The sequence below is a fragment of the Moschus berezovskii genome, chromosome 12 (assembly GCF_049115385.1).
Source record: "Moschus berezovskii isolate FMDL1 chromosome 12, NW_MosBer_1.0, whole genome shotgun sequence".
In the NCBI taxonomy this organism is placed as follows: Eukaryota; Metazoa; Chordata; class Mammalia; order Artiodactyla; family Moschidae; genus Moschus; species Moschus berezovskii.
The window spans coordinates 4,332,354-4,355,399 of NC_142471.1; the positions used below are offsets into that span (position 1 = coordinate 4,332,354).

Genomic DNA, 23,046 nt, shown 5'->3' on the forward strand with positions numbered 1-23,046 from the left:
GCCTATTTAGTCATTCATAGACCCAGGATCTTGGGGCTGTGATACTCCGAGTATGTGGTTTCCAAGATGAGCCAGGAAATCAACGTACAGCTGGCAGGTTGTGGAAAGGATGAGTGTAGAATCGTGCCTGAGGTTTTTATGGGCCAGCTCTTGAAATGGCACGCATCACTGGTGCCCACATTTTATTGGCCAGTTACATGTCCACACCTAACTTCAGGGAAGAATGGGAATATGGGAATATGCTCTCTGTGCGAAAGGCAGTGAAATATGTTTGATGGATAGTTAATTTTTCTCTGCCCAGTTCAATAATTTGATGTCCATTTGGTTTAATGGGAAATCCAGGCATATGCATGTTGATTTATGTTTTTTCCTGCATGTATTTTGATTTGGTTTGAAAGCATTCATTTGCCTAATGTGAAAATAATTTTAAAACTGAAAGAGATGTTGGAGGACATCTTGTGCTACCACCTCATTTTGAAAATGAGCTTAGAGATGGTATTGGAATTGGAATCTGACTTATCTACCCTGATAAACTTTTTATACTAACTCACTTTGCTAGTTAGTATTTGGTACTTTACACTGTAATTGTTTTCTGCAAAGCCAGCAGCTTTTATTTGATGATCTTAGATCCTATATCTGTTTAAAGACTCTCACTTCCTTTTGTTTTACATAGATAAAATATTTTAATAAAATATCAATACATTTTACTAAATTTATTTAATAAAATATTTTAACCACATAGATAAAAATATGTAGTTTAAATTTGCATTTAAATGTGAGATGATTCAGGGTACATTTCTTGTGACTGCTTTGAATGCAATTACTTGTTTATATCATACTACAGACTTTTGTGGTGAATCCTGTGACCATGAGAAAATCTCTCATAGGCATTTTCTGGATCACAGAGACTGTTTGTGACCATTCTTTTAAGGTAAATGTTGGATACACACTACTTAGACTGTCCAAGTGTAGGCAGGTCTTTTCATCCAGTTCTCTTTTCATCTCTCAGCATTCTTACTGCTTTTCTGAAATCCTGTTTCATCAAGTTACTCTTGACATCTGCCAATTGGTAAGGCTTGGGGTGGGAATGCTAGGTCGGAAGCATGGATGAGACAACTTCCTACTCAGTTTGAACATACATGCACCAAGTCAGAGAGGTCCTATTCCAACAATAGTGTCCCTTAAAGTAATTTATTATTACTTCTTAATATGATAGTGCACGTTGAGCCTTGGGTAACATTTTGAAAGAATAATGGCCTCTAAACTATGAGCTAATACATTGGAAAGAAGATAAAAAAAAAACCCCGAAAACCATTGCTTTGTTTAAGAAAGTTTTAAATATTCTCTTATATAGTCAGCAGAAGCAAGACTTGGAGCTGACTGTGGCTCAGATCATGAGCTCCTCATTGCAAAACTCAGGCTTAAATTGAAGAAAGTAGGAAAAACCACTGGACTGTTCAGGAATGACTTAAATCAACTCCCTCATGATTATACGGTGGAGGTGACAAATAGATTCAAGGGATTAGATCTGGTAGACAAAGAGTGCGTAAAGAACTGTAGATGAAGGTTCATAACATTGTACAGGAGGCAGTGACCAAAACCATCCCAAAGTGAAAGAAATGCGAGAAAGCAAAGTGGTTGTCTGAGGAGGCTTTGCACACAACTGAGGAAAGAAGAGAAGCAAAAGGCAAGGGAAAAAGGAAAAAATACACCCAACTGAATGCCGAGTTCCAGAGAATAGCATGGAGAGATAAGAAGGCCTTCTTAAATGAACAATGCATAGAAATAGAAGAAAACTTCTATTGAATGGAAAAGACTATCTTTTCAAGAAAATTGGAGTTAACAAGGGAATATTTCATGCAAGGATGGGCATGATAAAGGACAGAAACAGTAAGGATCTAACAAAAGCATAAGATATTAAGAAGAGATGGCAAGAATATACAGAAGAACTATACAAAAAATGTCTTAATGACCCTAATGTGTGGTCAGTCATCTAGAGCTGGACATCATGGACTGTGTGAAGGCAAGTGGGCTGTAGGAAGCATTACTATGAGCAGACCTAGTGGAGGTGATGGAATTCCAGCTGAGCTATTTAATCCTAAAAGATGATGCTGTTAAGGTGCTGCACTCAAGGTATCAGCAAATTTAGAAAACCCAGCAGTGGCCACAGAATGGAAAAGTTCAGTTTTCATTCCAGTCCCAAAGAAGGGCAATGCCAAGGAATATTAAAACTACTGTACATTTGCACTCATTTCACATGCTAGTAAGGTTATGTTCAAAATCCTTCAGGCTAGACTTCAACAGTTCATAAACCAAGAACTTCAAACGTACAAGCTGAGTTTTTGAAGAGGCAGAGGAACCAGAGATCAAATTGCCAACATGTGTTGGATCATGGAGAAAAAAAGGGAGTTCCAGAAAAACATCTGCTTCATTGACTAAAGCCTTTGACTTCATGGATGACAACAAACTGTGGAGAATTCTTTAAGAAATGAGAGTACCAGACCACCTTACCTGTCCACTGAGCAACCTGTATGTGGGTCAAGAAGCATCAGTGAGAATCGAACATGGAACAACTGACTGGTTCCAAATTGAGAAAGGAATGCCTTCCCTGGTGGCTCAGAGGTTAAAGCGTCTGCCTCCAATGCAGGAGACCCTGGTTCGATCCCTGGGTCGGGAAGATCCCCTGGAGAAGGAAATGGTAACCCATTCCAGTATTCTTGCCTGGAGAATCCCATAGACGGAGAAGCCTGGTAGGCTACCGTCCACGGGGTCGCAAAGAGTCGGACACGACTGAGCGACTTTACTTACTTACTTAAGGCTGTATATTGTCTCCCTGCTTATTTAACTTCTATGCAGAGTGCATCATATGAAATGCCAGTCTGGGTGAATTACGAGCTGGAATCAAGACTGCCAGCAGAAATATCAACAGCCTCAGATATGCAGATGATACCACCCTAATGACAGAAGGTGGCAGAGTGAAGAGGAACTAAAGAGCCCTTGATGAAGGTGAAAGAAGAGAGTGAAAAAGCTGGCTTAAAACAACATTCAAAGGACTAAGATCATGGTATCCAGTCCCGTCACTTAATGGCAAGTAGATAGGGAAAAAGTAGGAATAGTGACAGATTTTATTTTCTTGAGCTCCAGAATCACTGCAGATGGTGACTACAGCCATGAAATTAAAAGACGCTTGTCTATGACAAACCTAGACAGCGTATTAAAAAACAGGCATCACTTGCTAATGGAGGTCCGTATAGTCAAAGGAATGGTTTTTCTGCTAGTCATGTATGGATGTGAGAGCTGGAGCATGGAGAAGGCTGAGCACCAAAAAATTGATGCTTTTGAAATGTAGTACTGGAGAAGACTCTTGAGAGTCCCATTGTCAGCAAGAAGATCAAACCAGTCAATCCTAAAGGAAATCAGCCCTGAACACTCATTGCTGAAGCTGAAGCTCCGATACTTTGGCCACCTGATGTGAAGAACTAACTCATTGGAAAAGACCCTGATACTGAGAAAGATTGAAGGAAATGGGGGGAGGGGTCGGTAGAGGATGAAATAGTCAGATAGCATCATCAACTCGGTGGACATGAATTTGAACAAACTCAGGGAGACAGTGGAGGACAGAGGAGCTTGGCGGGCTGCAGTCCATGAGGTCACAGAGTCAGACGTGACTTAGTGACTGAACAGTAACAGCAACAACAAAATATTGTTCTAACAAAAGTTACTTATTTTAATAAGTCTCACTTCAGTTTAATTCTGTAGTTACGGAGGGCTCTTGTACCGGACACTGACATATTATTTTATATAAAACCTACAATGTAGGTAGATGTTTGTGTTTTACAAATGAGGAAATTGAAGTGTAGCAACTTAATAGACTTCCCTTAGTTTATACACCTAATAAGAGACCCGTTTGACTTTTGGACCTCAGACATCCTCACTTCAAGTCTGCTTTCCCTTATGATTTTATCATATTTATTTGGGAGGAAGGCTGGAGGCAGGGAGGTGAGTCAGGAGGCTCTGGCAGTCATTCCTGGTGTGGAGTTAGGACGTCTCCATTTTGTCTTAGCGGTGGGGAGGAAGAGGAAAGGGCATGTTCTTAGAATATGGCCTCTTTAAAAAGTGCAAAGAAAAGGGAGTAAACTAGGAAAACCTTCAGGTTTCTAGTTTGGCAACCTGGTTAAGCACGGATGTTATTATTTTCTAAGAGATGGAAGACAAACTGGGTTTTGAGTGTAGTTAATATGGCACCCGAGCAGTTTCCTGATGGGTTTAGAGATCCTGATGGGTTTAGAGACTCAGGGTACAGTTACAGCCATGGAGGCATCAGTTATAAGCTATAATTAAATTTATAGACAAGGATAAAATGGTCCAAAGTGAGTGTGGAGTGAGAAGAAAGCCAAAGACTGCGTACCTATGGAGTCTTAACTGAAGGAAATAGAACGGAATATTTGATGGACTGGGGTCCCAGCAGCAGAAGCCTGTCTTCCTCAGGTTGCAGTAACAGGTTGTGAGGTTGTTCAGGGAACCTTGGTTTGTGTGAGACACACTCCTGGAGGAGAGGGGAGCAGCTGTTTCCACACAGAAGAAGGGGTCTGGGGAGGGGACTCTGCGCTGGGTCCTAGCAGACAACCAAAAGACACACACACCCCCAAGTGACACTGTGTGCTTCCTTTCTTTTCTCCTCTGCTGTCTTCATCCTCCAGTGGTTAAAAGAGAGTGAATGATGAGAATGGAGCAGAGGTTTGATGACTGGTAGGGAGAGATGGAAGCTGACATGGAGGCAGGCCTGTAAAGGCCCACATGGGCAGGATCCCCAGTCACCTGCTGCTGCTGCTGCTAAGTCACTTTAGTCATGTCCGACTCTGTGTGACCCCATAGATGGAAGCCCACCAGGCTCCCCCATCCCTGGGATTCTCCAGGCAAGAACACTGGAGTGGGTTGCCATTTCCTTCTCCAATGTGTGAAAGTGAAAAGTGAAAGTGAAGTCACTCAGTTGTGTCCGACCCTTAGCGACCCCACGGACTGCAGCCTACCAGGCTCCTCCATCCATGGGATTTTCTAGGCAAGAGTACTGGAGTGGCTTGCCATTGCCTTCTCCATCCCCAGTCACCTAGTGACCATCATTTTAGTGGAAGAAGTCATGGGAAAAGTTTGATGATGTTCCCAATATCAGTTATGGCTCAGACGGGCATCATTTAGCTGAAAGACAAATCAAATGAAAGATCACGCCAACAACACCTGAAAATCAAGAAATGACTGAAGAATTATCAGGATGGTTTGATGGATTGTTTATACTGTATCTTAAATCACTTGGGAAGCAGGTTTTATAATACATGTATTTTAATATTGTAAGGGAATAAAAGAATATATTTAAAGTTCTAGGTTTATATTGATTGGTAATAATTTATATTCCTGTTAAAATATTTTGACTATCACTCCAAGGGACAAGTGAGTTGAAAGTGCTGACAACTGTTTCAGGGAGTATTATAGCGATTGCAATAGGAAAAGAGTGTGATCCTCTCCCAGGATCCCAGAGTCAGCTCTAGGGAATTCAGAAGCTCTCCAGATTGCTATTAACTTTTCTGCTCATTCAGGTTTGCTTTTAACAGATAGAATTTACTCAGTGAGGTGAAGCAGAGAAAGAGACTTTGCTGCAAAACAGACCTGGGCTTCTGTGTTGGGGAACTGTAACAGCTGCTGCATGGACTGCTTTGAAAATTAAATGGTATATGTTTGTGGAAAGCATTTCTTACTTTGGGACATAACTGTTCACAAAAGTTCTTTCTTTTCCCTGTGAAATTTAGCAGAATTAATCTGTAATAGTATGCTAAATCCTAAAATTTATTTTCATTTTAGGTAAAAACTCAGTAATACCGATTTGCCCAACATACATTCTTCAGTGCTAAAGTAAAAGGCTTGCTCAGATAGACATAATCCCAATTAGTGGATTTGCATTTGTTTTACTGTTGGTCCGTTCCGTTCCGTTCCATCGCTCAGTCGTGTCCGACTCTTTGCGACCCCGTGGACTGTAGCCTACCAGGCTTCTCCGTCCATGGGATTCTCCAGGCAAGAATACTGGAGTGGGTTACCGTTTCCTTCTCCAGGGGATCTTCCCGACCCAGGGATCGAACCCGGGTCTCCCGCATTGGAGGCAGAAGCTTTAACCTCTGAGCCACCAGGGAAGCCCTTTACTGTTGGTAGTACATATTTATTATCTGTGTACAAGTTACATGTTTGAGAATACATTTTTTTAGCAGAGTGGCCTGTGAATCAAACCTAGATCTGATTTTACTTTAACATTTCAGTGATCTGGTAAAGGTAACTTTTGAAAAAATTCAGGTTGTATTCTTTAAAATAGCTATAAATGCCATTTTAATGATTGAGATATAATTTATGTATCATAAAATTAACCTTTTTAAATTGTACAGTTCAGTGATCTTTAGCATAACCACAAGGTTGTGCAGCTATCACCACTAGCTAATACCAGAATATTTTCATCATCCCTAAAGGACACCCCTTACCCATTGGCAGTCATTCCCCATCTCTCTTCCCTTACCCAAAGGCAAGCACTAATCTGCTGTCTACATGGATTTGCCTGTTCTAGACATCTCATAGAAACAGAATCATATAGTATGTGGCCTTCTGTGTCTGAATTCTTCACTTAGCATAATGTTTCAAGGTTAATCTATGTCATAGCCTCTATCAGCACTTTCTTTTTATGGCTGAATAGTATTTCATTGTGCATATATACTACATTTTGTTTATCCATTCATTAGTTTTTGGACATTTGAGTTGTTTCTGCTTATGATTATTGTTAATGATACTGTTATGAATGTTCGTACAAGTCTTTGTGTGAACATGTGCTTTCAGTTCTCTTGGGTATATACCTGAAAGGAATTGCTGGGTCAAATGTCAGACAGTGTTCTATAACACTAGAAACTTGGAAAGAAAGTTGAGATTTGTAGTTTGAGTTATGATGAAACTGCTCTATGATTTTTGATGGAGATTTCGGTGGAATGTATATTGCTTAAATATTGTAAGAATAAATAAAAATAATCAGAAGCCTTTCATTGGGTTTCCTTGTACATGTTCTCATAGAAAAAGGTGGAAAATAACAAATTACATAAAAGCATCCTACAGGCTTCTCTCTTACCGGCAGCTGATTTTGTAAATAATTCTAATTGGATTTCATCCAAGGCAGAAGCAGAAGGGGAAGGCATTGTTTGATAGAATATAGCAGTTGATTGAAAATTTTCACCTTGGGGATTATTCACTGGAAATAGCGGATGTCCTTTTCATCAAGTTGAAACATAACTTGTTTAAACATCCTTTTACCTAGATGTGACCAAAAATGCTTTCAGTGTTTGGGGCCAAATGTCCTTGAACTTTCTCTATGGTATATATTGAAACCTGATTTCTATGGAGTAGAAGTTGGTTGCCTTATCTGTGACATGACTTAATCAAACACATCACAAGGACAACTTAAATAATGACTTTAGATAAATTTGCAAATGTAATATTTGACAGCCACCCACCTTAATAGAGATTAATACCACAGATGAATTTTGAGGGCTCTTGTTCCATATCCTTTTTTTCCCATATAAAAGTAAATCAGATAAGCCCTCTAATTCTGAACTTCATCGGTTTAAACTCTATAAGTTTGTAAGAATATGTCTTTCTTAGTGGACTTAAATCCAAAGTACTGTAGATAAAGGACAATTAGATAGTTCTAAACATTTGAATGCTAAATACTGATGTTTTTGTCAAAGCACTTGAGTTTCCTAAAGCTATTGAGGAGGAACAGTCATTATAAATTGCATTAGAAGCAGTTTACTGAGCGTTTGAGTCTGTTTTGTATATGGCGTACTGTCTTGGGGAGTGGAGGAAGGAGCAGAGTTGTATCAAAGGGATGATTCTTCCCTTCATAGTTCTAGGGTGCAAAATAGGTGACCATGCAAAGCCTACTGAAGCACTTAATGGAAGTATAAGCTTTCTGTAGTAGGTTTGAAGAAGTGAGTGCTACCTTGATTAGAATGTATCAGGACATTTAGACTCTTTTTACCGGTAGAAGAAGATCTGAGAGAGAGCAAGGCACAGGCGAGCACAGAGTCGTGAGGGAGCGCAGTATTAGAGACGAGAGCACAGGCGGACGGCGCGCGGGGAGAAACTGACTTGGGCTTATTGGGGAAAAGTGAGGAGCAGTGAGTATGTTTTACGTGGAGTTGGGTAAGGTAAAGTGGGAAGGGCTTGTCTGAGTGGGTTTCTAGCTACGGTTTGTTCATCCATGAGTAAGGGTAGTAATACAGCCGTGTAAAGTTACAGTGAGTTCTGAAAGGCGGATGTGTAAGCTACCAGATACATTATCTTACACTGACACTCGACTTAGACACTACCAATATTTTTTTTTATATATTTAAAAAAATTTTTGTTGGAGACTTCTGAGTATATACCCAAAAGAATGGAAGCGGGAATCAAGCAGATATTTGTACACTCATCATCATAGCAGTGTTAGTCACCATACCTGAAAAGTGGAAGCAACCCAGGTGTCCATCGATGGATGAATAGATAAAATTCGGTATATTCGTGCAATGGAGTATTGTTTGGCCTTATAAATCGAAAAGGAAGGGAATTCTGACACATGCTACAACACGGGTAAATGCTCAGTGAAGTAAGCCAGTGACAAAGGGACAAATACCATTTGTTGTTTAGTTGCTAAGTCGCGTCCAACTCTTTTGCGACCCCATAAACTGTAGCCTGCCAGGCTCCTTTGTCCATGGGATTTCCCAGGAAGAATACTAGTGTGGATAGCCATTTCCTTCTCCAGGGGATCTTTCTGACCCAGGGATCAAATCTACGCCTCCTGCCTTGGCAGGCAGATTCTTTACTACTGGGCCACCAGGGAAGTATGACAAATACCATATGATTCCATTTATATGAGGTACCCAGAGGAGCTGAATTCATAGAGACAAAGTAGAATACTGGTTGTTAGAGCCTGAAAGGGAGGGAATGAGAAGTCATTTAATGGGCGTAGAGATTCAGTTTTTTTGTTTTTGTTTGTATGTGTGTTTTTTGGGGGGCCAAATCATGTGACTTTGTGGGATCTTAATTCACTGACCAGAGGTCAAACCTGAGCCCTCAGCAGTGAAAACATGGAATCCTAACCACTGGACCTCCAGGGAATGCCCAGTGGTGGGAACTGGTTGCAGAGCAAAGTCAGTGCACTTAATGCAGCACTTAAAAATGGTTGAAATGTTTAATTTTATGTTCTTTACCCTGTTTAGTTAATTATATTTTTTTAATGTGCATTTATTCATAAAATTGCAAAATTTTAGCAACATCATTCAGGGAAGTGCTTTGTTCCAGAAACAAATGGCATTCATATTCAGTTGCCACATAATTTGGTTTCACTAAGATAAACTTTTTTTGATATTTCAATAGGAAGAATAGTTCATACCAGTCTAAATCTGAGAAGTACCACAGAGATCATGATATCTAGTACTTTGTTTTATAGTTGAGACATAGTCCTGGAAGTTGGTTGTACTTAGTTGATTTTATTAACGACAAATCATTTTTTTAAAAATACATTCATTAAAATAATTTTCCGTGATTAGAATTGGCTCATGTGGATAAAACAGTTCTACAACTAATGAATTCAGCTGGATATCTTTTTCTATTCATAAAGAAGTGATGTTCTACCAATATGTTCTCCTGTAGTTAGTATCTTTTTTAAAGTTCATTCAGTATAGGAATGGTATTAAAAATATTAATTTGCTTTTTCACTGCTTGTTTTCTTTTCTTTTTAAAAATTCTTATTCCTTTCCCACTGCTGAACTTTGAAACTTGAAGTTATTTCTCTTAGTTATGCCGGCTGTTTCACCTCTGTGGTTCTTGCCCAAAACTGAGCTCCATGTCTCCCTTGCACATCTGAACACTCCTGAAAGGACATTTACTCTGGGATGCCCTTCTTAAGCACTGTGGTAGATAGGTCCTGGAATTTCAGTCTTTCCTCGAACAGAATCAAATTCCTGGACATAATTTTTCCCCAGTGATCTCTGTAAGCAGACTATCTCAGTGTAATAGTATTTCCTTAAACCACCTTGCTTAGAGAGCCAAGGTGGTAAGAGTTCTTGTGATGTTAAGGTACAAGTTTTTCCTGTTTTCCTTGTCTTTATAGTCATAGTGTATATATTGCGTTTTAATTTTTATTTCTTCATTGTATTTTGTGCTTTTTTCTGAAATGCACATTTTCCTGTTTATTAACTGTCCCTGTAATAAAACATTTAAAATTTTAAATTATGGAATAGGTTTCCAAAAATGGGATCTACGTCATTTAACTATGTTTTTGTACCTGTTACATCAGGCACGGATGGTAAGTAGTGAACAAGGTAGTCATGGTATTGCCCTTCTAGCAAGGGATGGAAGTGGACATTCGTTAAAGATTGTTAATGCTATTTATATATTACAGCTTTGACTAGTGCCACAAAGGAAGGGCACATGGCCCTGGGCCTTGACTTAGAACGTAGTAGTGTCAGGCAGTTTCTTCAGAGGTGCTATTTGATGGAACGTGAAAGGATTAATAATTCACCGGGTGGAAAAAGAGAGGAGAGCATGGAATGAAGGCTGAGGGAGCAGCATACAAAATCCCCTGAAGTCAGAGAGGGCACAGTGTGGGCGAGGAACTGAAAAAAATCAAGCACAGAGTCAAGGAGAGAAGACAGAGATATGTGCATAAGTTATATGCACACTTAGTTATGTGAGCATTCTGTCTCACCAGACACACCATTCCCAGAATTCTCCAGGGAAGCAGAATCAATAGGACTCATGAGGTAGAGGGATGGGGCAGGTGGGTAGTAATTTATTTTAAGGGCTTGGCTCACATAATTTGGAGGCTAGCAAGTATGAAATTTGTAGAGCAGGCCAGGAGGCTGGGATTTCTTTAAAGAGTTGATGCTGCAGTCTTGAATCTGAAATCTGCGAGCTGGAAACAGGCAGCATTTCTCTACCATAGTTTTTGGCAGAATTATTTAGTTGGGAATTCTAATGCTTCGTTCTTAAGGTCTTCAGCTGGTTGGATGTGTGTTCCCTCCACCCCCACCCCTCAACAGTTTTGGAGGGTTATCTGCTTTACCCAGAGTCTTGATTTAAATGTTAATCACATCTTGAAAGTACTTTCACACCCACATTTAACAGGTGTTTGGCCTGAGCAGATGAGCCATCACATAGTGTTCCCATGAGAGAACAAGATGAGACTGGTTCAGCGTAAGTGATTACCTCCCTTCTGACTGATTTCCTCTCCCTTGAACTACACACTGGAATTTGTACCCTGTCTGTCAAATCAGCTTGAGATTATAAGTGTGTAGATAAAGTCATCCTTCACCTACAGGCTTACACTGACTTATACCCATTAAACTGAGATAATACTTGCTTGATGAAATCATTGAGCCTTACCATAAAGCCCCAGGGAAACTTGCTTGCACCACCTTCAACTGATGGAATCTTACATGACAAGAACTTTGCTGCTTGTATTTGCAGCATTTAAAATACTATTTTTGTTCAACATGGCCCTGAAATGTAAGCCAACTTTAAGAATTTGGGGACAAGATTATGCCTAGAAATACTGAAGAAGTAGGAAAATTCAGAGTGTATTCAAACAGTGTACTTTTGTTAAAGGATTTACATATCTATCGTTGAAATGTGTAACTACATGAGTATAGTTATATACTTTATAAATGTGTAACTACTGACCATAGCATGCGTTGAGGCTGATGATGCAAATGGGGGTTGAAATTAAGCAGGTTAATGATTTTCCTCTGTATTCTAAGAGCCATGGAAAGCTATTTAGACTTTAAGCAGGGCGGTGATGTGGTTATTATTATTAAATTATTAAACTTATTAATTATAGTTATTCACTAGGCAAAAAAGACTATTCACAAGACTGTTAAAAAGTCTGTGGTGTGAGAATGGATGAGAAAGGGGGTGGAAATAGATGGCGGTAAGGCCAGGATCCTCTTAGAATTGGCAAAACAAAGAGGGCTAGGTTTAGAAGGAATATTGTGAATTCATTGTTGATTATGTTGATTTTTGAGGTCCCTCTAATGGGATTGTCAAATGTGTGTTTGGATATATGTGATTCTAAACCAGAGATGTAAAGTTGAGAGATGGCAGCGTTAACTGAAGCCAAGTATAGGTAATTTGAGAGCCTAGTACTGGCAGAGACTAAGAAGACATGGCCAGAGAGGTAGAAAAAAGGGGAACTAGGAAAAGATGCCATAAAAGGAACCAACGGGAAGCTTGTTTAAGCAAGGGAAAAAGTGGTCGAAATGCTGAATGCTGCTACGTAATTAAGACTGGGAAAATGTCCGTTAGATTCACTAACTGGCATAATTTTAAGTTAGAGCTGTTTTGGCCTAGAGATGTGCTCAAGCTGGAATGAAGTAGGCTGAGGAAGTGTGAGATGTGGTTATTAAGAAGCTACTTTAAGAAATTTAACTGTGGAGGGGAGTAGAGATATTGGGCAACAGTTGCGAGGAAAGATATGGCGTATGGATGGGAGAGATCTGAGTGAGTTGAAATGTTGACAGCATCCAGTAGAGAACATCAAGTGGAAAACCTCAAGTGAGGAAGGGAGAATCTATGTTAAGGCTCCTGCTAGGATTGCAGCTTGATTCTGAGGACAGGCACCTTGGCTGGCCTTTTATGATGGAACCCCTGTCTATAGGGATAATAGGGGTGAAGGAGATATAGTACCACTGTTTATTTTTCTTAAGTCCCTATTGTAGTCATCAGTGTCCAAACAGGAAATAGAAACTGCATTGTTGTTCAGTCGCTAAGTTGTGTCTGACTCTTTGCGACCCCACGGACTGTAGCGCTCCAGGCTTCCCTGGGCTTCACTATCTCCCAGAGTTTGCCGAAACTCAGGTCCATTGAATTGGATGAGCTGTCCATCCAACCATCTCATCCTGTCACCCCCTTCTCCTGCCCTCACTCTTTCCCAGCATCAGGGTCTTTTCCAATGAATAGGGAAGGTTTAATATAAAGAGTTAACTGTATAGGGGACTTCTTTATCAGAGGAAACGTGAACTCTAAGAGTACAGGAAATCAGAGGAGGAATCCACATCCATGGAAGGAACGTATCTGGTGAAGTCCACCCCTACCTCCAGCTTACCCACCCCACTGACGTCATGGGCCATTGGATGGCTGAGATGTTGCGCTGATGGCATCTTCGGGAAGCTCTCCACGGGGAGGTGCTGAACCGTGACTCCTTGCCCGTGGAGGTGGCTCACTGGGAACCGCTCTCTGGGTTACAAAGAGAATGTGCCCCCAAAGAGAGGCCTGGTGCTGCTGCCCCCCTCGAGCCGCTGCTTCCCCACGCTTGGAAGGCTGCCACAGACCGGGCACACTGGAAACCAGAGCTTGTTCCTCCTGTGTTGTCCTTCCAGGACCCTCTAGCAGTTACGCTTAATGTGTGCCAGCTGGCAGAAGAGAACCATTTTGAGGTCCACCTCCATTATGTGCATTGATAAAGCTGTGAGACAAAAAGGTGACATGTGGCACTTCTGTTACTGATCTTGTAAATTTTTTCCATTTTTGTTTTTATGATGGTTGTAATGATGGATGTCTTTATACGTAAATCTTTGTGCATATATGTTCGTTAGCTCCCATTTATAAGAGCTAATCATGGTAAAGCTATTTAGTTATATAATGAGTGATTCTTAAGTTTTGCTGTTTGCTTTTGTATGCCTGAGGAATTTCTGGAAGGAAATGAGAAATATAGATTGTTGTTAGGAAAGGGAACTGGATTTTATTAACATATTCATAAAACTGAAATTTTACGAAAGTATTTTTATTGTAAATGTTAAAAGATGTTATCTGCTCCGTTAACTCAACTTTATTGCTTCGTTTTGCAGCATGTTACGGTTTATTGAACATAGTACCCTATCATGTCTTGCTCTGTCAGCACCTATTTTCTGACTTTACTTCAGCATCATTTGCTGTTCAAAATGAATCAGGATATTTTCATTTAGTTATTTCCTCTTATTGCTGTAAGAACCAGGTCATCTATTTCCTTTTTGTCTTTGACCCTTGCGTGGCACTTGATGCAATGATATGGCAGTGGTCAGCCTTCTGACACTTTTGCTGCCGGGCCTGATTTTTAGTGTTAGCTACTGGAAGGTCGTGTGAGTTATAATGTTAGCTACTGGGAGGTCATGTGAGTGCAGGACTCTGTCAGGAGAAGTGTTAGAAAGAGAACTTAAATACAGATGACCCTACCAGGTTCTGACTTTTCTTTCTGAACTTACTTTCCTCTTCCTATTTTTTACAATAAAGCCTTCAAAAAGAAGACCAAGTTTCTTAAACTGACAGTAATGATAATAATTTTAGAAACACTTTTTTCCCTGTGAGTTAAGACATGATAAAATGATGCTGAAAAGTATGGCTATAGAATTTGATTGTTTTAAAACACTTGAAAAAGTATAGCACTATTTAACGACCTTTAATTTAGAGTGGACTGTAGGATTTACATCTGGTACATCTAGTATTATTACTCATTAGCTTTTTTTTTAAAAACTGCAACTACTGAAGCAGAAAGGATTTAATTTTAAGTATGAGGAAAATGGTGTTTTGAATTTTGACACTTTTACCTTCATTATTTACAGTGTTTTGGTCTTTTAACCTAGGAACATTTTAAGGAAGAGCCGAATTATCTTTAATTTTATCTCACGTAATTGTCTATTTTTGCTGCTTAAGGGAGCAAAAACTAATCTGTATAAGTTTTAGTAAAGCCTACCAGAATTTTGGTAATAGCCCTTTCTTAAATTCTTTAAAAAAGTACTTTTCGGAAAATCTTTGCCATTTCTCTGTAGGAGAGAGTCGTTTTTTAAGACTAATGGACTCATGAAATACAAAGAAGACTCTGAACACATTTCTGTCTGAGCCATCTTAAGTTCAGTCACAGGAACGTTTGCTGTGTGCAGTGCTAGTCCCCACCAGCAGTCCCCAGGTGGTGTGCTCTCAGAATCGAATCTAGGGTTGATGGAATAGATGGCTGTTAAGCTTTTGTTGAGCTGGGTGATGATTAGTTTGAAGTTCTTTACTATGACGTTCTTACTAATTTAGTGGTTGTTCCTTACTAATTTTCCTGTTGGTTTTTCAGGACTGCAGGAATATGTGGAGGCTGTCTCTTTTCAACACTTCATCAAAACACGATCACTTATCAGTATGGATGAAATTAATAAACAGTTGATTTTTTCAACAGAAGACAATGGAAAAGAAAATAAGACTGTAAGAATTTAAAATCATATTTCACATTTATTACATAATTTACACAGCAGTGTGATGATTGTAGGAGATTCATTGGCTTATAATGCAAAGAATATTGAGATGAAAATGTTGTTTCTAAGGTGTGATTTCATAGATTCCCAATTAGGGAAATGGTCTTTCTAAATACATTAGTTAGTGTCTCAACAACTGTGGGTAGGTTGGGGGGAACAATACCCTTTTATGTAGAGCATTATGGAGTGGTTATTATGTAAGTCCACTTTTGGTTTTACTGTGTATTTGCTTTGTGCCCTTTATAAACACTATCTCATTTAGTCCTTTTATTAAACTTATGAGGTAAGAATTACTACCCTCATTTCACAAAAAGGCTTTTACAGAGTTTAGGTAACTTACCAAGCTCTAGTCAAGCAAGTGTGACAGCTATCTTGGAAACCAGGTGTCTTGAATCCAAAGCCAGGCGTGTCCTTGTCACTCTTCAGTGTTTCTCACCATGTGCCACGGGGACCCTTGTGCCAGGTATCTACCTCAAAGGAGTGTTTTAAAGGATTTGATTTAAAGATTTGAAATTAGGTAGTATACAGCACATGCCACATAGGTCTCAGTAGTTAGTAGTCATTATAAGAGCCAGTATAAAGTTGCTGTGTTATAGTGAGAGATGTTAATCACTGAGTTCACAATGCTTGTATCTGAAATAGTGCAATTCAACTTTTAAATAAATACTGTTTTTTTTCCCCCTGAGTTTCAAGATATAATATTCAGGCCATGAGGTAAAATTTTGAGTATTAGATAGTCTCCTAGGATATTAATACACTTAAAGGTACAATTAAACAGTTTTTTTTTCTTTATTTTTCATCAGTTTTTCTTTCATTATTATTTTAAAAAATCAGGAAAGGTAGGCAGAAAGTGGAAGAAGATACGGAAATCATTTTCTTGAATGTTAATAAAATGTTGATACTGAAAAGTCAGATAATTTGGCGTGACAGGTGTGGCTTACTTCAAGGAAACCATATATTTTCTCAATTTAAAAAATTATGCGAAGTTTTATTAAGGAAATTCATCTTGAGAAGTAAAATTCTTTCATATTTTTAGTTCATTTAGTAAAGATTGAATTACAGAAAGAAGTAAGGGGAGCCTATGTGACCCTGCTTCTTAAATGTATTAGGCAAGTTACCATACCTTCCTTTCGATTCTCTGTAACTCAGAATGGAAGTATCAGGGTAAGAAAGTAAAGTGAAATGGCAGTAAATGCCCTATTCTGAGGATTTATGTAGTAAATTATTCTAAGATTAGGATGTTATAATCATACACATGTGTCTTCTCAAAACGTTAAGACCACGTTCATAAATAATATTTCCTTTTAGTGCTAGAGATTCTTCTCGGTGCTGAAAATTCTGGAAATCCAATAGGGGAAGGTAGTTTGCTCTGATTTGCATATTGAGAGTAGTGTCAAACCATTTAATTCTTTAAAACTTCTTATGTAAAATTCAAACGCACAAGAAAAGTGGAGAGAAAAGTAGCACATGAACACACATGTACCCACTATCTGGATTCAATAATTGTTAATATTTTGCCTTATTTGCTTCATCGAAATGTTTTTTGCTCAATTAGTTTAAGTTATAGGTATCCTGATATTTTTCCCCTAAATACTTCAAGTCCATTGTGAAAACTTGCATTTTAAGTAATTTATTTTCCCTGGTTTCTAATATATGTATTATCTGTAAAGCAGAATTTATTTCCTTGACAGTTGTTGATTTTTTTAACATGCTTTTTTCTTCAAAATCAACTTTTTAGTTATATTCAGGGAACTCCTTCTGTCTAATGATGGAAACAAAGAACAGTAATGTTTTCTTAAGCAAAAATTATTTTTATAAATGACTTATAAAAACGCCAGCCACTTCCTCACCCCCCCCCAACCCCCACTCCCACCACAATCTATCCTTTCCAAAAAGATGCCTGCCAGTTCTCTTAACAGTTAATAGAAATGAAATATAGCAGGTCAGGCTAATTGGGGAGCTAACTTTGGATACTTACCCAGTTATAACCATTAACTAGTGATATTACCTGCAGTGTTTCTGGGACCTCATTTCTTATACTCCATATTGAGAATATTGGAACAGATGGTCTCTGAAAAGTCCAACAGTGTTAGGATTTACGTCCTGGATACAAAGCAACCAGAATCATCTGTAACACCTAAATTTGACTCTTGTCATTTGCTCACTTAATTCTCAATGTCTATTACCTGTAGGTAAAGTTCTGATTTCTTATTGTGGCTTTCTCCCCTTGCTCTATCCCTTGCTCTGTCTTTCTACACTCATCCCGTACTACTTCTTATTTTAAATTTTACTCTAAAGACATACCTCACTAGTTCCTCAAGTACACAGCACAGTTCTCATCCGCATGCTTTTGCAGTTCCCTCTGCCTGAAATGTCTTTCAGTATAATTGCAGCCCACCTAAGTCTCATCAGACTTTAATAACAGTTCAGACACCGCCTCTTTCAGAAAGAATCCATTAGAGAGAAGTTGATGTGGAGAGAGCAGATTGATGTGACGGTAATGGTGATAGCAGCTAACATTTATTGAGTATTTACTTTGTGTTGGGCATTATGCCAAGAACTTGGTAAATGTTATCTCATCCTTAAAAATAAACCTCTGAGGTAGGTACTGTTATCCCATTTTACAGATGAGGAAACTGAGGTTTAGAGAGATGAAATAACTTGCCCAAGGGCATACACCTTATGAAGCAAGGTCCTGGAAGAGGTGGGAGGAGATGGGTCAAGGTCATTTGGAAGAGTTAACCTCAAACAAGAGGAGGGACAACTCATCATCTGAGACTGAAGGATAGAAGGTAAAGATGGATGTGGACATAAATAAGTTTTTTTGTTTTGTTTTATTTTGTTTTTAGGGATAAGGTGATTGAGAGAGCTTATGCAAGGTAATCTGGCAGATAACCAGGCCAGTGAAAGTAGGCAAGATTATTTACTGAGTGTAATTGGGATTGAGTAAGGGGCTGAGGAGAAAAGTAGTGAAGGTTTGAAATAGTGTTCAAAGAGACCCATCTAAGAAATAAGTCAAAGGATTGGTGAGTAATTTGTAGTGGTACAAATGCTATACAGTTGTGATCATTATTATTATTATTTTTTAGCCTAGTGGTACTTAGTACTTGAATAAAGCACTAACAGGAATAGTTTTTAATACTGATTCAGGGTGTGTTTTTGCTGGTGCAGTAGAAAAATAGGAGTCTGAAGAAATTGAGGAGGATAGAGCGAGCAAGAGTGTTAAATCGTGATGGTCAGTGCTGAGTGGGGACAGAAGAGAGGCCAGAAAGGGACTAAGTGACTGAGAAAATCATGACTGGATCATAAACCTGGAGGGCTTTATGATTTGCCATTTAAATATTAAGTCATTGTCATGTGATGACGTCATTAGGCCTTAAGAATATCTTTATTTCATATGTCAAGTGAAGTTGGAAATGGTTGATTTTATAATGATACAATATTAGATTTCAGAATTATCTTGAAGTCGTAAATTCAACTCCTTGCTGAGGGCATGAGTTCTTCTCATAACATCTTGAATGGTCATTTAACAAAATGGATCATTTTATTTAGAGAAGATTAGTACGATTGACTTGCTGTTGATTTTGTACCTTATATGTATACATAGTCACTCTTTTTCACAGTGTATTTTCTTTGTGTGTGTGTGTGTTTATTTTTTTTTTTACCAGCCTTCCTCTGATGCACAGGATAAGCAGTGCGGTACTTGGAGACTGAAAATCACACCTGTTGATTACCTTCTGGGAGTGGCTGATTTAACTGGAGAGTTGATGCGAATGTGCATTAACAGTGTCGGGAATGGGGACATTGACACTCCCTTTGAAGTGAGCCAGTTTTTACGTCAGGTTTATGATGGGTTTTCATTCATTGGCAATACTGGACCTTATGAGGTTTCAAAGAAGCTGTATACTTTGAAACAAAGTCTGGCCAAAGTGGAGAATGCTTGTTATGCCTTGAAAGTCAGAGGTTCAGAAATTCCAAAACATATGCTGGCAGATGTCTTTTCAGTTAAGACAGAAATGATTGATCAAGAGGAGGGCATTTCTTAGGATAAAATTACTCAGTTGTTTTTCTCTTAAGAACTCCTAAGAGAGACCAATTTGTAAGACTGTTATTTAGTATATCATTAGACTTTATTGTGGCTTTAGAAATGTTTTCAGTTGTACTTGTTTTAAATTGTATACAGGCTGTACATAAAATTACCAAAATGAATCATTTCTTATATCTTACTCGTGAAAATTTGCATACAGATGTTTGCATATATGCCTATTTGAATTTTTGCTGGCTAAACTTCATCGTTTATCTTTGTTAAATGTGAACATGCTTCAGAGTGCACTTTCTGCCATACCTGTTTTAATTTACTTTGTGTGAATTTTGGAGTGGTAATATTTAGTGGAAGACATTTATAGTTTTAAGTTGGTGATTTTTTTAATATATAGAAAGATTTCTTACTTACACATCTGGACTTGAGTTTCCTATTTAAATTTCTTGGTAATATTGTGCCATGCCTCCAAAATAGGCTTAATCCATAGAATAAGAATTAAAATTATTATTAATGTACTTTAATTCTATGAGGTATTGTAGTGAGAATTCATACTATATTCTGGCTAATTTTAGGTCATTTTGAATCCCTATGAACAGCCTTCCAGAAAAATTGACAGGTACCCAGATGTTAGTTTCTGCATTCAATTTTTGTCCTTTATCATAGAAAGTCTGATAGAGAATTGGCACTAACATTGTAATATTGTCAGTAATGTTTGAGTTGAATTATATAATTGCACACACTACTGAAAAGCTAGTGATTATTTAGTAATTTTTCTTGTTATGTTTCATTAGGCATGTTTGGAGGCTTTCCTGTTCTAACATCTATAAGAAATTACATCTAAATAATTATAATGAAGTTTTGAAATCTTTGAGATATTAAGTTAACCCAAATCTTTATAGTTGTCCAGTTGTGTTAATTGATACGTGAAAACTTGCCAAAGAAGACTTATCACCTACTACAATTCAGCAATAAGACAATTGTCAACACAGTTGGGAATAACAAGTAGTACCACTAGTAATAGAAGTAGCCTCACTAGTACTATTTAGAGTTGGAAGTTGCCTCCTAAAACTAGTTGTAGATTATTCCCTGTGGTGTGAAGCCGACTTGAGCATGGCACTGTTGGCTGACAACCAGATTTTTCCTTTTGGTTTTGTGAGTTTTGAGAGTCTAGATATTGGATTTTATTTTTGGAAAGATTAGCAGCTCTGTTTGCAAGGGCTTATTCTTGGAAAGTGTAATTTTCCAAAAATTATCACCTAAAGGAAAATAAAATATATACATGCCTAATAGACTAGGTTTGTTTGTTGTTTATTCTGGTGGTAGTATGTATTTTTGGTTTCCCTATTCAAAGATACAGCTGAAATAGTTTTATTACATATTTTTGTTTCTTTTGCCACTTGAAATTGATGAATATCTTATAGATGTTTAAAACTGAACTCTTTGAATAAAATATTAAAATGTAATAGTTTAGCTTATTTTTTGATCAGTTGAGAAATACTTCATCAAACTGTTAAGAATTTTTAGCCTTAATAGGAAACTTGGTACAGACTTGCTTAATATAGAGATTTATGATTTCTTAAAATGGTTCCAGAGGTAGTGAGAGTTTCAGGAAAGACATCCTTTCACCTGTCATTGACCCAAACTGGGTAACTTTCCTATCCCTTTCCAGCTAGTGGAAAGGAAGATGAGATAACCTTAGTGTATCAAAGTGTCCATTATCTGAGAGAAGAGTGAACACAAGAAACTGAATTAGGGTGTTACCTTCTTGCTTGGAGAATCCCAGGGACGGGGGAGCCTGGTGGTCTGCCGTCTATGGGGTCACACAGAGTCGGACACGACTGAAGTGACTTAGCAGCAGCAGCAGCATCATAGGGGAAGGGGAAATGGCTTTTGGGTTCATAGTCAGCACTGTCTGCTTCAGGTGGATTGGTGCCATGGCTATTGATGCATTTCTGCATTACATGTTATACTAACACAGTAGGTGTTAGACCTGGATGGTAGAGGATCTCTAAATATATCCTGAATGTCTCTCAGTTTTAAAATGGTTGTTCTGTTACCATCACCTGTGATAATGTTTTTCATCTTTTTTATAAAAAGAAGCTGGTTCTAGGTAACACTGCAGGTTCCTGAAAAATTCTAAAATAAAATTGGGTTATTTCTTTCATAAGTAATTGCTGCATCTGTTATATCTGTTTTTTCCATAATAAAGATTGCAGAACCCTAGGGATTTTTTGAAGGTGCCTCAAAGAAAGGTGTTATTTAAATGAGAGATTGGTGAAATGGATTAAAAAACTTAATCCAAACTCTTTGCTAACTACAAAAGACTCACTTTAGATTGAGACACACAAATAGATTAAAAGAATGGGAAAAGACACTCCATGCAAACAGTAACCAAGAGAGCTAAACAGACTTCAACACTTTTTTTGACTAGAGACAAAGAACAACATGGAATGGTAAAAGGCACAATCAATCCATTGGGAATATATAGCAATCACAAGTATATATATATAAAAAAAAACAGAGTCCCAAAATACATGAAGCAAAATCTGAGATAATTGAAGGGAGAAATATACAGTTCAGCAGTAATAGTTGGATAATTTAATACCCAGCTTCCTATAACAGATGGGCAGACAAGACAGATCAGTTAGGAAATAGAAGACTTGAACAACACTGTAAACCAAACTAGACCCAGCACCGTGATTGTGTACCATGACCAACACTGTGGAATTCCATCTCAGGAATGCAAGGTTGGTTCAACATGAAAATCAATACATAAACCATATTAATAGCATGAAGAGGAAAAAAACATGATGCGTATCAGTAGAAACAGGAAAACCATTTAACAAAATCCGACACCCTTTCATGACATAAATACTCAACAAACTCAGAATAGAAGGGAAATTTCTCATCTTGGTAAATGCATGCATGCATGCTCAGTCACGTCCAACTCTGCAACCCCATGGACTGTATGTAGCCCGCCAAGCTCCTCTGTCCATGGCATTCTCCAGGCAAGAATACTAGAGTGGGTTGCCATTCCCTTCTCCAGGGGATCTTCCTAGCCCCGGGATCAAACCCAGGTCTCCTACCTTGCAAGTGGACTCTACCATCTGAGCCACCAGGGAAGCTTCTGGTAAAGGGCATCTGTGAAGCACACAACATTGTCATGGTGAAAGAACTGAAAGTTTTCCCTCTAAGATAAGGAACAAAGCAAGGATGTCCAACGTTGTACTGGAGGTTCCAGCTAAGGCAATTAAGCAAGAAAAAGAAAGGGTAAAAAGAAAGAGGTAAAACTATCTCAATTTGGATATAACATGATACGTAGAAAACCTCTATAAAGAATCCTTGAAACCCCTCAGACCGTTAGGACTAATTAACGAATTAAGCAAGGTTGAAGGATACAAGATCAGTATATAAAAATCAGTTGTACTTACATACACTAGCAATTAGAAATCTGAAAATCAAGACAATAATTTAGCATTTTTTGTTGTTGTTTAGTCACTAAGTTGTGTCTGATTCTTTGTGACCCCATGGTATTACAGAGAATAAAAAATATAGAAATAAATTGACCCTAAGTGCAAATAGTACACTGAAAGCTATAAAATGTTGCAGAAGAAAAGGCACCCTGTGTTCATGGAATTGTTGATTTAATATTGTTAAGATAGCAATACTCTGCAA

At 38.3% G+C, this 23,046-nt stretch overlaps 1 protein-coding gene across 4 annotated transcripts in view; it reads left to right on the plus strand.

Annotated features, from left to right (window-relative positions):
• TSNAX (translin associated factor X) overlaps positions 1 to 20,660 on the plus strand; it is a 35,204-nt gene extending 14,544 nt beyond the window's left edge. For all 4 annotated transcript variants that reach the window (XM_055425809.2, XM_055425811.2, XM_055425808.2 and 1 more), the window contains 2 exons: positions 15,152 to 15,279; positions 18,998 to 20,660. In XM_055425809.2, the coding sequence (XP_055281784.1) occupies positions 15,152 to 15,279; positions 18,998 to 19,375 (506 nt within the window). In that variant the 3' untranslated portion in view covers positions 19,376 to 20,660. The remainder of the gene's footprint in view (positions 1 to 15,151; positions 15,280 to 18,997) is intronic.
• Positions 20,661 to 23,046: the final 2,386 nt, after the last annotated feature.